Source organism: Chelon labrosus, assembly GCF_963514085.1.
Source record: "Chelon labrosus genome assembly, chromosome: 5".
NCBI classification, from domain to species: Eukaryota; Metazoa; Chordata; class Actinopteri; order Mugiliformes; family Mugilidae; genus Chelon; species Chelon labrosus.
In genome coordinates, this window is record NC_140341.1 from 7,746,643 (window position 1) to 7,762,089 (window position 15,447).

At 41.0% G+C, this 15,447-nt stretch overlaps 1 protein-coding gene across 3 annotated transcripts in view; it reads right to left on the reverse strand.

The window, feature by feature from the left end:
* LOC311487888 (mitogen-activated protein kinase kinase kinase kinase 4-like) overlaps positions 1 to 15,447 on the reverse strand; it is a 105,342-nt gene that overhangs the window by 28,203 nt on the left and 61,692 nt on the right. For all 3 annotated transcript variants that reach the window (XM_084544299.1, XM_084544297.1, XM_084544298.1), the window contains exons 4-13: positions 13,207 to 13,332; positions 9,083 to 9,193; positions 7,548 to 7,638; positions 6,609 to 6,739; positions 6,024 to 6,078; positions 5,677 to 5,755; positions 5,405 to 5,580; positions 5,171 to 5,243; positions 4,825 to 5,035; positions 171 to 332 (exon numbers count right to left, since the gene is read on the reverse strand). In XM_084544299.1, coding sequence (XP_084400425.1) covers positions 171 to 332; positions 4,825 to 5,035; positions 5,171 to 5,243; positions 5,405 to 5,580; positions 5,677 to 5,755; positions 6,024 to 6,078; positions 6,609 to 6,739; positions 7,548 to 7,638; positions 9,083 to 9,193; positions 13,207 to 13,332 — 1,215 coding nt within the window. The remainder of the gene's footprint in view (positions 1 to 170; positions 333 to 4,824; positions 5,036 to 5,170; positions 5,244 to 5,404; positions 5,581 to 5,676; positions 5,756 to 6,023; positions 6,079 to 6,608; positions 6,740 to 7,547; positions 7,639 to 9,082; positions 9,194 to 13,206; positions 13,333 to 15,447) is intronic.

Consider the following 15,447-nt stretch of genomic DNA (forward strand, 5'->3'; position numbering starts at 1 on the left):
TGGGACAATTTAAAATGTTAAGAACATGAAACATCCCCTGCAAGATCCTACAGAGTTTATATGAGACATGACGTGAAGAAACAAAATAAAAATAGATTTACTTTCTCTTCGGGACTCGTTGAACTGATTTTAAAGGAAGTGTCGAGCACCTCTGCGATCGCTCCTCGTACCTGTTCTCGGTCGGCCCTCCTCTTCTCCTCCTCGGCCCTCCTGCGCTCTTCCTCCTCTTTGCGGCGCCGCTCCATCTCCTCGACGCGCCTCTTCTCCTCCTGCTCGCGCCGGCGCTGCTCGCGCTCCTGCTGCCTCCTCATCTCGCGCTCGCGCCGTTGTTGCTGCGGGCGGACAGAGAAGAGAAAAACATTTAAAATAAACCTGCTCGGCGTCCCGGTTCAGATTTTTTTTTGTCTCGTCATAAGAGACACGGAGCTCCTGTTTTCTAATCAAAAGCTGCATGACTGGTACAGTACGACTCTGAGTCGACCTACATGAGTAAGAGCTACAGAAACAGACCCCTAGGTGTTTGACCTACATGAAACTTTGGTTAGACTGTTCCAGCATTTATTGACTGAGCATTACTAGTATACACTGATCCTGCATTACATTATGACCACCTTCCTAATATTGTGCAGGTCTCCCTTGTGCCTCCAGAACAGCTGTGACACATCAGAGAATGGACATGGGCCTTCTGAGGGTGTCCTGTGGCGTCTGGTAACAGAATGTCGTTAGTGGTGGGCTTTGAGGGGAGGGGCCTCTGTGGATCATCCCACAGATACTTGATCAGTTTGGGATCTAGTGAATTTGGAGGCCAGGTCAACACCTTGTGCTGTTCTTCATGTTTTTTAGTTGTTCCTAAAGTGTTTTTGTGTGTCAGGCTGCATCCTGCTGCCATCAAGGAGTGTCATTGCTATGGGGTGGGGGTGCCTGGTCTGGTCTAGGTGGGTGCTACATGTCTAAGTAACATCCACATGAATGAATGCCAGGTCCAAAAGTTTCCCAGCAGAACACCGGATTGTCACAAGATGGTCAATGTTATTTACTTCTCCTGTGTCAGTGGTCATAATGTTATGCCTGATCAGTGTAGATGGCAAGACTTCTATTCCTTCAACTGGATTGAAGTAATGTCTTAGAAAGATCTGACATTATTAAAGCTGAAACAAACAGTCAATAGGCTCAGTGGCATTCTGATATTTGATTAAAACCGTTTTCTTTTTTTAAACATAACATTTCCTGGTTACAGCTTCTCAAATGTGAAGTTTTCCAGCTATTCTTTCTCATATATTATTATAATGTTATTGAATTCTGAGCTGCTGGTATGACATCCGGGGCAAATTAACAGAAAGAAGTGGCTCACTCTTAAAGGAGAACTACTGTTTTTACAACCTGGACCTTATTTCTGGCATAAAATACGGTAGTTTACACCCGAATAACTTTTGTGTCATTTGTAGTCCTTCGTGAGATATTTAGATCTGCGTATATCCATATAGTGGGAGTGACTGGGGCACCGAAACGCAGCCTCAGCCAGATAATGCGTCATTTAGAGGCTGCGTTTCGGTGCCCCAGTCACTCCCACTGGGGCACCAGTGCTGATCTAATTATGTCCTGAAGGAATACAAATTACACAAAAGTTATATGGGTGACTAAACGACCGTATTTTATGCCAGAAATAAGGTCCAGGTTGTAAAAAACAGTAGTTCCCCTTTAAAATAACACTTAAAGTTAAGAAATGCCGCACACTGAATCTGTTAAACTGGATTTTCTTCAAATTATTTTATTCAAATCCACAGACGGTCGTGGATTTTCAAGCGGACACTAATGTGGCTTCAGTAAGAATCCGGATTTGTAGAATAGTCCAAACTATAATGACTTTGCAAAATCTATTTTCTTAATTTTTTTTTGGACGGACAAAAGGCGTCGTTACAGTCTGGGTAGAGAAAATATAAATAGTAGAGAAACGAGCTGACGTGAGGAGAAAAGATGAAATGTCAGCACTTCAAGGACTGAATCGCTTAATCGGAGTCAAAGATTAATACGTCTGGCAGACAGTGCAGCTTTCTAGCACTGATTTGTTCCTATTAATGTGTTGTGAAAAGCTGCGGGACATTAGTCGTGACGCATCATGTTTGTAAAAGAAAAAGTCTGGGCTCAGCCTTCAGGATTCCAAAGTAGGAAAACCTATAAAAAACAGGAGAGCACATGTACGAAGGTATTTCTCTGACATGGACTGGTTTCAACTGTGGCTTCCACCGTCTGATTCATCTACAAGCACCGTCATGAATCACGAACCGAGCCGTGGGCTGTAAGTGCCGTTAGAAAAAGCACGATATAACTTTTATTTTTTGTTTTTTCTCCTCTTACCATGGAGGCCTTACACTTTCCTGCTGAACTCAGAGCATGTTTAAATTTGCTGAAAGTCGTCGCCTCGTCTTACATTTTTTATTTATCTGTCGGTTCCTCTTAAACTATTCGGGCGCGTCTCTCTCTTCCTTTCCTTCCAGAGCATTTGGTTCAGTCTACTCCTGTCCAAATTCATAATCGTCCTTAGAGCTCTCTTCGTCCCACTACGTCCTTCTCGCTTTCATCGCAGGACATTTTTCTGTCGGAAACGCAGCCAGGCTCATTCAGACGCTAATAGAAAAGGACCACAGCTCGGAGAGATAAAGGATAATTACAAAAAAATAAAAAAAGGGAAGCGTTGCTCTCTGGGGGCCTCAATTAACTTTCCCTTTCGTTGCAAGTCTCAAATTGATTTTGGAGGGTATTATATGAAATTATCAAGCAAGAATCTAAACACTAAACCGCCAAGTCACAAGCCTGTAATCTTATTTCGCCAACATAATGTAGGCACATGTAAACTGGCTCAATCTCCTCGGGTTCTCACGGTTTTATCTTTGCGCTGAGCCGAAACAGAGTCTGATTCTTCTCAACGACGGTCACTTCCTACTTTGGACTGTTGTTGTCCAGCTCCAAAGTAGGGATGTTGCTGCTGAATTTTTAAACTTCTGAACGTTGCGTAACCCGATGAGTCACATAGGTTCGTCCGAAAGTCGTCCTTGGGAACTCTTGGGAAAGGGAAGGTGCTTTTAAAACAAATACCCGGGAGATTGTTTTGTTTATTACTCTTCTATCAGTTCTGACAGTGAATCCGATCAAGACAGATGGACAGCACCTAATTTGCACACATCAAACAAACACACGGACATGGCTGCTAGAAGTTTCTACGTTTGGTCGGCAGCTTTGTGGATCAGTCACAAGGCTTACAGCCTGGTTAGACTGACTGTTGTTTGACAGTGTTGCCAGATATATGATAATTATCGCATTTATACGATACGAGTTTCAGGGCCTATACTGTCGTTTGCCATTTGACTGACAATGAGTCAAATGGTCAAGCCTCCGCGTTCATTCCTTAGGTTATTGCAGCTCCGTGCACGTAGAATAGCTTTGATTTTAAATGCACCGTCCTAGCGTGTGATTTTTCAAGTTGTTTTAGTACATACGATAGTTTAAAATGCGATCACTTTTAAAGCGACAGTACGATATTTCTTCATTTCCCATCTGGCTTACCCCTAATCAAAGCTTAGATACCTTTTTTTTTTTTTTTTTTTATAGTTGCTGTTGATTAAAACTTGATAAAAGGTGTTAAAGATCTTAGCGTAGTCCCAGGGCCCCAGAGCCTTAGTTCACAGAAAACAGATTTCTTTTTTAAACTCAACTGTCTTATCCAAAGTCCAAGTTAACTAAATAAAAGCTCCAAATTTGGTTTATAATGACATGAATGCATCTGAGATAGTGAATCCAAAAAACAGTTTGCAGCATTTTCTTGACAAATAATAATAATAAAAAAATGCTGCAGATTTATGTTTGGCCACCCAAGCAATTAATGACTCCATTAATCATTTAAAGGACTAGATGTGGTTTCCATAATAAGGTTTAAGGTTCTGTTTATGTCACTTTATGAACTATATGAAGCCAGGGTGACACGTTGAGTAGAGTCATATATCCATCATATGCTGTATATTTCATTATTACTGCAACAAACGGGCTCAAATCAGCCTGTTAGTATGAAGTAACTACAAAATACATTCAGTTTCTTTTTTAACTTATCAGTGTCACTCCGTCCCAAAGGAGAATCACTCCTCCTTGTTGAGGTTTGCGTGTACAAAGCTTCATAAATAATCAAGTCTTTCCCTGCAAAGAGGATTATTTTTAGTCCTGTTCAAACTTTCTTTCACTGCTGGGAGGGATTCTTTATTAATAATAAATATGATATAGAGTGTACTTTAGATTTTCAGTTAAACAGGTATGAGTTTAGACAAGGCAACAGGCTGTGCAACCATTGGCCAAACACTACTAATAACTGGTATCATAATAAAACTCTGCTTTACCTTTTAATAAATCTTATCTAAACGATTCAATGGAAATTTAAAGAAGAGTAAATGTCCCAAGCGTTCCCTACAATTACGGCCTGCGCTCAGTGAGCCCTGGTTGACTTTTATACTGAGCCCTGGTTGACTTTTATAGTGATCGGGGCAATCATTTTAATAACCCCGTCTGTTTTCTTTCCAAAGTAAGTGCTTAGACATTAGTGGTTAGGTGACCACTCTGGTTTCATTCGCTTGATGGATTCTGTTCCAGTGAAATCAGCACTTCCCCACATCTCAGCAATCATGTCGGCGAGTTAAAAAAAAAAATAAAAAATGATCATAATCTATAAAAAAATAATAAGACCCAACTTGTAAAGAAAGAAGATTAAACTGCGGCTTCAAATGGATAGACAGTAACAAAAACACGACCGACTTTAATTAAAATTGATTTCCGAGGCCTCACCTCCTCCAGCCGTCTCCTCTGCTCCTTCTGCTGCTCGATACGTTTCTGCCTCTCGGCCAGTAGTTGGCGCTTGTACTCCTCCTGCTCGCGGAGCTGCTGCTCCTGGAGGAGCTGTTGGCGCCGCAGGGCCTCCGAGCGCTCCTTGTTCTCCTGCTGCAGCCGGATGAAGTCGCGGCGCAGGGTTGACTCGCCCGGCACGTTGACTATGGAGCTGTACGGAGAGAAGACACAGCGTCACGAGCCAGGATGTTAGCTCAGAGAAACGAACGCGCAAATAGTTCGGAGAGGTCGCGAAATTAGTTTAATGCAGTTTGAGGCAGCATTTGACAAAACACTTTCCAGTTACCTCGGCTCTCCTTCTTGCTCAGATGCTTCCTCCTCTTCTTCTTCACTGCCACTGTATTCATACTCTGTCTCATCTGTGGAGAGTGAGAAATAATTCAATAAGAGTGCTCTAATCTTTACATGTCATATATTATCCATCAATGTTTTGATATCGTCGTTTTACGGGACGAAACTCCAGACACGTTTGAGTTTCACAAACCCGCCGGCACCTACAGATCTCCCTCCTCGGACTCACCTTTCTCGCCCCTCTTCTTCTTGGTTCGGTCGATGTGGTCTTTGAGCTGGATGCGGACCTGCCTCTCGTTGGGCTGGTCTCGGATGAAGGGGTGTTTGAGCAGCTGCTCAGTGGGAGGACGCTGGGTGTAGTTCTTCACCAGGCAGCCCTCGATGAAGCTGAAGAACTTCTTGGACCTGTTGGGTCGGAGTTGTGGAGATGTGCGTCACTGCACGTGCTCAGCCAAAAGTGAGTCTGCCAATATGGGAGACGTATATAAAAAAATAACGCACCATTTTTTGGACTTGAGTCGAGGAGGAGGGTTTCTGGGAATGAGGAAGAGGGCTCTCATTGGATGCATGTCACACAGAGCTGTAGGAATCAAACAGAGGACAGGTTATAGGTCACATAAAGCTTTGGTCAGTTTATCTGTCCGTCACCAAAATGTTTGCATGAGTTGGCACGAAATTGCATTTTTCAGTTTCTTTCTGCAAAACAATTCACTGGAGTTCCCTTCAAATCAACAAATTTACCTTTCACCACTAATATTAGGATGTATTTCACAGTAATTACACAAAGTTTAGTTATTTTAATGTCTAATAAATGCCAAACGAGCACCGTTACTTTAAGGTGTACTTACGTGGAGCCCCTTCAGCCATCTCTATGGCTGTGATTCCACAGGACCACAGGTCACTCTGAAGGACAGAAGAGACGAATGGTTAGACTTAGACTTTATTCATCCACAAGGGAAATTGCTCGGTCACAGTAGCTCACTTGCACATAAAACACACTCTTGAGAACCACAAGTAGAAAGAAAGAAAGAAAGAAAGAAAAAGAATGCACAGAATTTGTGAGAAACAGAGAAGTAAAAAGACAGAAGTAAATATATATTATATACTCAGGATGGATTAATAAGGTACAATAATGTAGAAAGGTGAGTTATGGTACAGCTGGATTGAGTAGGGTATGAATGACGTAAAAGGTTAAGGCTTGTGTGAACTTTTAAATCCATTTATACATGTCTACTCCTACCAAGGTCTATACAGAGTGGTTCCTTAAACATTTAAAGCTCAGTAAATTAGTGGAATATCCATTTCTGGGACCTCAGTGTTAAATAATAGAACGATCTGATAGTGTTTTTATTTTACAGCTGTTTCACTTCACAAAAGTGCCAAAGTTTTTGAGCCGTTAGAACTGAGACCAGATCTAGGTTCTGTCCTCTCACCCTGTAGTCGTAGGTAGCGTCCGGGTTTTCGTCACAAGCGATGACCTCCGGAGCCATCCAGTACGGTGTCCCGATGAAGGTGTTCCTTCGACCTACCGTCCGGTCCAGCTGAGCACTCACACCAAAGTCCACTGAGTTAAAAAAAAAAATATTTTTTTTAAAAATCAATTATGAGTGATTCAAAGCTTTCAGGTATTTATGTCAATGAGACAATTTACCGTGCAAAAGCTGGCATTAAAGGGCTAAATTACAGATCCATCCACTTGCCCTCAGATTGATGCCGATTAAACTTTTATCCATTCTGTTGTCACGCTAAAATCAGCACACTTAATGCTGAGTCTTGACCCAGAGAGGAAAGGTCAAGATGCAGCTCTGCTATAAGACTCTGTTTGTGTCGTTATAGCCGAATACCAGTGAGTTATAGTAGCCACAGTGGAGACATGTGGTTTATACTGTGTCACAGGACAGCAATAATGTCACAATGAATACTGTGATTCCAAATAGTAATCAAATTACAGATTATTAAAGAAATTAAATCAAGATTTAGACAAATGTTTTGAGAACGAATCAGCTAATTTGAAATGAAGCATCATTTTACGTTAAAGTAACTGGTGTAAACTGCGAAAGCTCTTGTGCAGTTTTGCTGCAAAACAATTTGTAACACAATGGACAAAAGATATTCAGGCATGTAAATTAATGTTTTGCAAGGATTTGACACTTCTCTGAAACATTTTTTTTTTTTTTTTTAAATCAACACTAGCAATGCAAAAAGCTTTAGCTGGCACTAGCTTAGTGCTAACTCAAATCTGGTGTTGCAATCATTTCTCACTGCAGTCATCCAAACCTCAGCGCAGGCCGTGCTCTCCGTCCACGGAGACAGTCTGAAGGCACAGTTCCAGCAAAGTAAAGAAAAGACAAAAAAACAAAAACAACTCGTACCCAGTTTGACTTCAGCGTTTTCAGTCAGCAGCACGTTTTGTCCCTTGATGTCACGGTGGATGACATGGTGAGCGTGCAGGTGAGCTAATCCCTGCAAAATAACACAATATATTAAATTTGCAGCCCGGTAATAGTTGCTCCTATTAACTTAGGTTATTACTGGAAACATTTTGGAGATGTGCCACTGTAGCTCAGGAACTCCATGTAGAATAGAAGAAATGAAGGGAATGAGTTGGAGCTCCCTTTAATGATTATGAGCAACTTTAGATCACTGGACGATATGCTGTGTGAGCCTAGTGAGGACTCAAGGGATCTTCAGATAGCGTACTTTCACATAAAATACTCCAGATACCGATATTACCATTGACGGCTTTCAGATCATTTGTGCAGACAGAAACTAAATGGCAAGGACAGAGTTGAAAGGTTCGCCACAAATGGTCACGTTACTAAGAAGGAGCGTCTCTGCAGCCCAGAGAGTAAACTGTAAAGGCTCTTTTAGAGAACTGCGGGACGGCGTAACCTACGTTCGTAGCCTATGCCGGTGCGAGCCATTTATACTTGTGCACTCGTCAGTCTGGACAACGAAATGCTAGTCGGCGCAACAGGGAATAGCACTAGCGTATCATAATAAAATATTGGTGAAATGCACGAGTTTCACGGCAGACAATGTGTTATTTAGAGGCTGCGTTTCGGTGCCCCAATCACTCCCACTTATGTATGTAGCCTACGCCAGTGCGAGCCATTTATACTTGTGTGCTAGTCAATCTGGACAACGAAATGTTAGTCGGCGCAACGGGGAATAGCACTAGCGTATCATAATAAAATATTGGTGAAATGAACGAGTTTCACGTCAGATAACACATTATTTAGAGGCTGCGTTTCGGTGCCCCAATCACTCCCACTATATGGATATACGCGGCACTCTGCTGGATCTAAATATCTTCCGAATGACTCCAAATGACACCAAAGTTATATGGGTGAGTAAACGATCGTATTTTATGCCAGAAATAAGGTCCAGGTTGTAAAAAACAGTAGTTCCCCTTTAACCTTTCCTCCATGTGTTCCATCTTTGCTGATCCAAAACAATCAATTCAAAAATTGCGGAGATGGAGAAGCAGCCGGAAATACTAGAGCAGAAACACGCTACTACCAAGCGACCAATCACAGCTCTTACGGTCTGCATTGCCATGACACGTATTTACATTGTTGGGGAGGTGCACGTCAGTTTGCAACGGGGAGTTTTCACATATCAGGTTGTTTACAATCCTTCCTCTGACGCGGTCTGATCTGTTACTACTAGTAAGTCCTGTACTTACTTCATTTTCTCTAGGGACTTTCCCATTCAAATCCTAATGAATAATTAATTATAGAATTTTCCATAATTACGTAGCTTGGTTTCAAATAAAAGAGGGGAAAGCTATTTTTTTACCTAAGACGTAGGTCACTGAAAATCAAACCTTAATATACTCATTATTAGGAGCATTGAAGACAAGAAAAATGTTGGTGGTGAGTTGTAAAAATGAAAGAAGACTGACCCTGAGAATCTCCCGGGAGATGTAGGCGATCCAGTCCTCCTTCAGCGTGTTCCCTTTGGTGTTCTTCACCAGATCCGTGATGGAGCCGGCGCCGCAGAACTCCATCACCAGCTGGAGGGGAGAAAAGTTTACACACATATTAACACTGGCATGATTCTGCCATCTGCTGAAGGTTCTAGATGCAGCGCTGCACCATCAACAAACCATCACCATATCTATGTAACTACCTTCAACAAACAATCACCAGGAAAACCATTATGAACACTTTCAGAATATCTGGTGACAAGTGATGTTAGACTGTGTGAATGGAAGAAGCACTTATACTACTGTGCTAACACTGTGCAGTTATTGAAACAGGAAGCTGTGGGTGTACTGGGTTCTTAATGTGAAACAGAAGATCATTAACCAAACCCCCTGGTGCAGGACGGAGACATGCAGTCGTTACTCTTAGAGCATCTTCAGCCGCTAATGTGAAAGGACTACGTACTGCATATATATATACTTCTTTAAACCCATGTAACGTCCTCATGACTGTTATACACTCAAACACTAAACTGGAAGGAATCTTTGGAAGGTATATTTTATACTTTGCCATTTTCCTTTGCTCTTACACAAACCACGTAGGAGATGATTTTAAACTTATCTAATCCTGATCTGATTCTTATTCTTATTGTAGGAATGTCCTGTGATCGGTATCGGGGCAGATCCAGGCATTTCTGAAATGATCAGCATTGGAATCAGGCTTTAGCTGAGACCAGTCTTCCTCTCCGCTGGCTAGCATCGAAGCTGCCAAAAAAAATAATAAAGCAAAAACGAAAACTTCTTCTTTTTAGATGGCGGTTGAAGAAGAAGAAGAAAAAAAAACAAAATCACATGGGAGCACTCAACTCTGGAAAATGAGTCCGACAGGAATTTGTAAATTTTGCAATGTGGATGTTTGGCGAGGAGGTGGTAGTAGGAGATCATTATTCAGTACTACCAGTACAACCAATACCACAAACTTGATTCGCCACCAATGAACAAAGCCCATTTCTGTGGTAAAGAACACAATTTTTCACTGTTTCGGGGGAAAAATAAAGTTAAGAGCTACCCCTCCTAGCTAAATTAGCTCAGACAGCCCTATCTATTAGGCTTTATACAGTCGCCAGTCCTCAGTGATCAAGGAGAATACAAGGAAGATAAGAAAAGCCTTTATGAATCTGGAGGGGAGGAAGCTTTGTTTATTTAAGATCGGACTGACTTCGATCGATCACTACTGAATATTAAAAGATCGGTATCAGATCGGTGGGCAAAAAAAACTTGATCGGTCATCCCTATCTTATAGGTTGCTCAACAGGCTACTGCCACTAATCCGCTAAATGATCCCTCATGTCATTACAAACGTATGCAGCTGTGTTGGGTTTACCTGAAAGACTGAAATTCTAACATAAAAAATAGCCTTACAGGCTACTTGTAGGTTTTCGCTATTACCGATCAGTAAAATCACACCAGATTTAGGAACACCGTCTACCCCCAAGCTATCACCATTCTGCATAACACACTGACGACACAGTAACAACACATTCACAAGAACAGCACTGCACTATGGACACTAATGTGCAAATGGCTGCAGTGCATCCAACACTGTGGATATGCAGTGTGTCTGTATGAGAGTATGTGTGCGTGACTGTATTTCTACTTTTACATTTCTGCTTTTATTATATTTTATTTTTTATACACTTTTTTACATATGCATTTATTTGAGAAATGGTGCACCTGAATTTTAGCTTCATGACAATAAAGAATCTTAAATCTCGAATATAAAGATTGCTTAAAGGGGAATTACCGTTTTTTTACAACCTGGATCTTATTTCTGGCATAAAATACGATCGTTTACTCACTCATATAACTTTGGTGTACTCTGCACGTCCACGAATAGATAACAGGTAACTCTGGACTGAACGCAGATTGGCACTAGCGTATCATAACAAAATATTGGTGAATTGAACGAGTTTCGCGGCAGATAATGCATCATTTAGAGGCTGCGTTTCGGTGCCCCAGTCACTCCCACTATATGGATATACGCGGATCTAAATATCTTCCAAACGACTCCAAATGACACCAAAGTTATATGGGTGAGTAAACGATCGTATTTTATGACAGAAATAAGGTCCAGGTTGTAAAAAATGGTAATTCCCCCTTAATTTGCATTTTTATTTTTTAATAAACACTACGCTTGTGGTGTCCCACATTTGCTTTACAAACACATTAAATGCTTCTTCAGGACACAGTGAATGGTGATCAGTGCAGAGCATGAATATCATAAAAAAAGACACAAACACACAAAGCAAACAGCATGAAGAGTAGGGGCTGTAAAAAAAAAACAAAAAAAAAGGGGCCGTTGAAGCAGCTGTAAAAACAAATACAGGGCAGCGTTTTGGAGCGAGAGTGAGATCTCTCCTCTCTAGGAAAAGCAGAGCTGCAGGGTCATAAAACGAGGTAATCCTGCCTTCAACAAACGAGCAGCTGTAAATCTCTCTCCTGCTGCTGCTGTTCTCCTTCTCCTCCTCCTCCTGCAGAATGTTTTTCTCCCTGCCTCTCTCCCCCCTCTCTCTGATTAACCGTCTCGCTTTTGTTTCTCCCTTTAGCTCCGTTTGTTTTATTCATTTCCTCTGCGCTGTCTGCTTTCTCCTTTCTTTGATTTGCTGTGTTTGCGTATTGCTATCACGAGGGCCAGAACGAGCCGCAACGTTTAAGCAAATTTTGCAAAATTAACACAGTGTTTGAATAATGTTAGTTTAGTAAAAAAAAAGACCCAATTTAGCAACACTTATTCTATGCCATGTGCTGTACTACAAAGTCAAGCAATTTACTAAAAATAGCACCGTGTTATAGGGGAACACCTTATAATTAAGAGTTTTTTGTCAGTTTATAGTAATTTTGGTCATTGTTCAGACATCTTATCAAATAAAAATCAGTGGTAATATGTTGGTAATTAAACAGACTTGTAGCACAAACCAAAAGGAAGACATGCAACTTGGTTTAAAGGCTTGGTTATATTCAGTATCCTTAGCTTTCGACTAAATATTTGTATTTTAAGTCCACATAAAATCAAATTGGAGTAAAAAATAAAGTTTTTTTATATGATATGTCTTGGAATATTCTTTATATTTTTCTTCATTTATCATTTCATGGACTACAATTTAAAAGATTTTGATGACTCATCCTGCACTAGTGGGCGTGCTTCGCTCAAGAAATCGTCAACTTTGTCCCGAGTTTCAACAGAGTCAGATTTTGTTGCTAAAAGTAAAACAAGCTTCCTCAATTAAAAGCTAAATAAAAACGCATTGGGGCTGACCAATCAGTCGCAGACGGGGCATTTTGTATTTTAGGAAGGGAGTTGTTCTTGCTGGCCCCGTGTTTTTATAGGAAGAGTATAAACATGCAGGAAAAACAAGTCGTACTCCGCTAGCCCTTTATGAAGAACTTAAAGATATTATAGCGCTATACAAAGAACTAAGGGGATTGTGATTGGTCAAGATTTAAGCTTGTGACGTACTCTACGAGAAGCGAGAAATTTGTTCTCGTTCCTATGACTGTGAGAACAAGAACAAAGTTCGTTCTGGCCAGGAAACTCAAGAGCCGAACTCTGGGGAAGTCCTCATAGGCAGCATACGTCACATGCACTGTGGGCAAGCATTGTGGGATATGCTGGAGACGGCACTTTTCTTATTATTTTGGGATGCCGGCTGGTTGCTTTGACGGCCGTGTCCAACGGATGCCTATCCTCTACCCAGGAGAGATTAGCGGTCACAATGTGAATATCGGCATCTGGGTGCTCACAGAGTGGCCGCGTTAACCACGCCCACTTCCAATTTGTGACCAATCACAGAATAGTAACTGGACACCACATGAGAAAAAAGTCCTGCTGAGTTGATGTGTCGAGAACAAGCTGCAAGAACTCCCCAACGAGAGCTGCGAGAGCAAAATCTCGTCATTTTGTTCTCGCGGCCCAAGGAGCGAGAAGAAACTTCTCGCGGAATATGTAACAGCCTTTACTAAAAAATTATTGCCATATTAAGTTTCAGACAAAAAAATATGTATTATATGTTTATTGTTAAGACACTGTGTCATTATTAACTCACCCAGAGTTGATCATCGTGGCCAGGTGGACTCTTCTTGATGAAGGCTCCATAGTAGGTGGCTATGTTTCTGTGGTGAGAGTACTTCTTCAGCATGTTGATTTCCAGCTTAATTTCCTCCTCTTCATCCTATGAGAAAGAAAGACAGAAAGAGAGAGACGGGGGGCATCATTTTTTGAGTCAAGACATTGTTATTGCCCGTGAGGCAGCAGGGAAGCAATTATACGAACTAATGGAGTCGATCAAAACAAACAGTACAAGTGTATTTTCTCATGGTCGGGTTGTTGAAGGCGGAGACGAACAGGAAGGACGGAAAATGAGCGCCAGAACTCTCTGACAGGTAAACAACAATTAATATTGAGTTTGAACATCGACAACGACGGGTGACTTCCAAAACGGATTCACAGTTTGTCTCTTTATTAATTCTATTTGCGGAGGTGGAGTGTGGCTGCCACCTCCCTCTGCTTAAAGTCTACACACACACTGTTCATCTTTATCGGGCTTCACGCGTTCCAGTGAGGCTCGAATCAAAGTTCACACTTGCCTACGAATTCAAGTTTAGATTGTTTGTTTTTTAATATCTCTTAATGCTGTTTTGTTAGTTACAGGACCGTTTTTTTTTTTTTTTACAAGTCTTAGCTCTTTTAGTTCCAAACTAAACAAGCAATTTGAAGATGCAACCCTGGATTCTTGGAAATTATAACTTAGACTTTATTGAGCCACAAAGGAAATTGCTTGGTAACAGTAGCTTAGTTGCACATTACCAAAAAAAAAAAAAAGAAAGAAAAAAACTCTTGTAAAACACTAGGAAAAAAGTAAAATAAAATAAGAAAAATAATTATAAAAATAAAGAAAAAAATAAAGAAATAATACAATTTATTAAAAATAATAAAAATCAATAATGTAAGAAAAAATATATGCATATGTACAATAGAAATACATTATATACATAAAAACAGGTTGGATAAATGATGAGGTGCAATAATATGGAAGTGGGAGCATACTTAATATTCATTTCTGACTATTTTCTGGCAAATTTATTAATCAGAACATCAACAAGAGAATAAAATTATTTGCAGCCTCATTAAATTACAACATGACATTATTTTTTTGCCCTGCGGTTATCGTGAAGGTTTTACTGTGTATGCTTTCACAGCATCACCTTGTGTTGTGTTCAAGGCTGAGAGCAGAACACTTAGTCTTTAATGCTCAGTGTCAAATAGTATTAGGAAACGTCTCTGTCTGTTATTTAGGCTCCTTCAACTGTGCTTAGTATTAACCAGCTTGTGACTTTCACACATTTAAATATATTTTTAAATACAAGGAAGCTAAAAAAAAAGAGTAAAAACATAAAATAAGAAAACCAGATTGCTGTTTTCATAGTGCAAACTAAAGGAAAAAATAACTTTCACAGTCTCAGCAAACCTGCAACTCAATTTTTCCCCCCCACTGTTTCTTGGCTTTCAGCCTATATATGGAAGACAGGCCCAAGCACGGAAACAAATGGTGTCGAAACCAGTTTAATAAATGGATTTCAGCCCCAAACAAACATGCAGCTACAGCCTGAACTCGAGGCGATAACGGAGCCAAACAGCCCACCGTCTCTCCCCCGTCACTGTCTCAGGATATTACAGTACAGACTCAGACACGCACGGAGACATGGAACAAGATCGGGCGATTATTCCTCAATCACCGAGACCAGATCAGCAGCGCTGCGTGACATTTATTTCTGCGGGTACATTGCCTCTGCCAAGCCCGTGTGTTTGATCTCGCAACCCGACCGGCGCTGACATGACTTGACATTTTCGCTGTTATTGCGGCCAGTCGATAAGCAAGGAGCCGCAGCCTGGACTCCCGAGCAAACCGAGCGGGTTGGCGGGAACGGCGTACGTCCACAAAGGCAAAGCCCCGAGGAACTGACGGGGAAAACGTTTGTCTTTTCAAATCGAAGCGTGTGACAGCTCAGGGTTGTGTGGTGCTGATGTTGCGTATCAGCTATCCACGCTTTCTTCATCGTTGTTGTACTTTGGCTCCATTTGAAAGGACATCTGATGATGACTTGCTCCGTTTTATGTCTTTTCCAAAATATACACTGTAAAACCAAAAGTAAGTCAACATCATTTTTCATGTGTCCCGCATCATAAATCACCTGAACACCAGTATCTCGCTTAACGTTGACAACAAAAAAAAAGTAGTTTTCTTGGTATTTTAGAGTTTTTCCTTTCTTGGAAAACTATTAAAAAA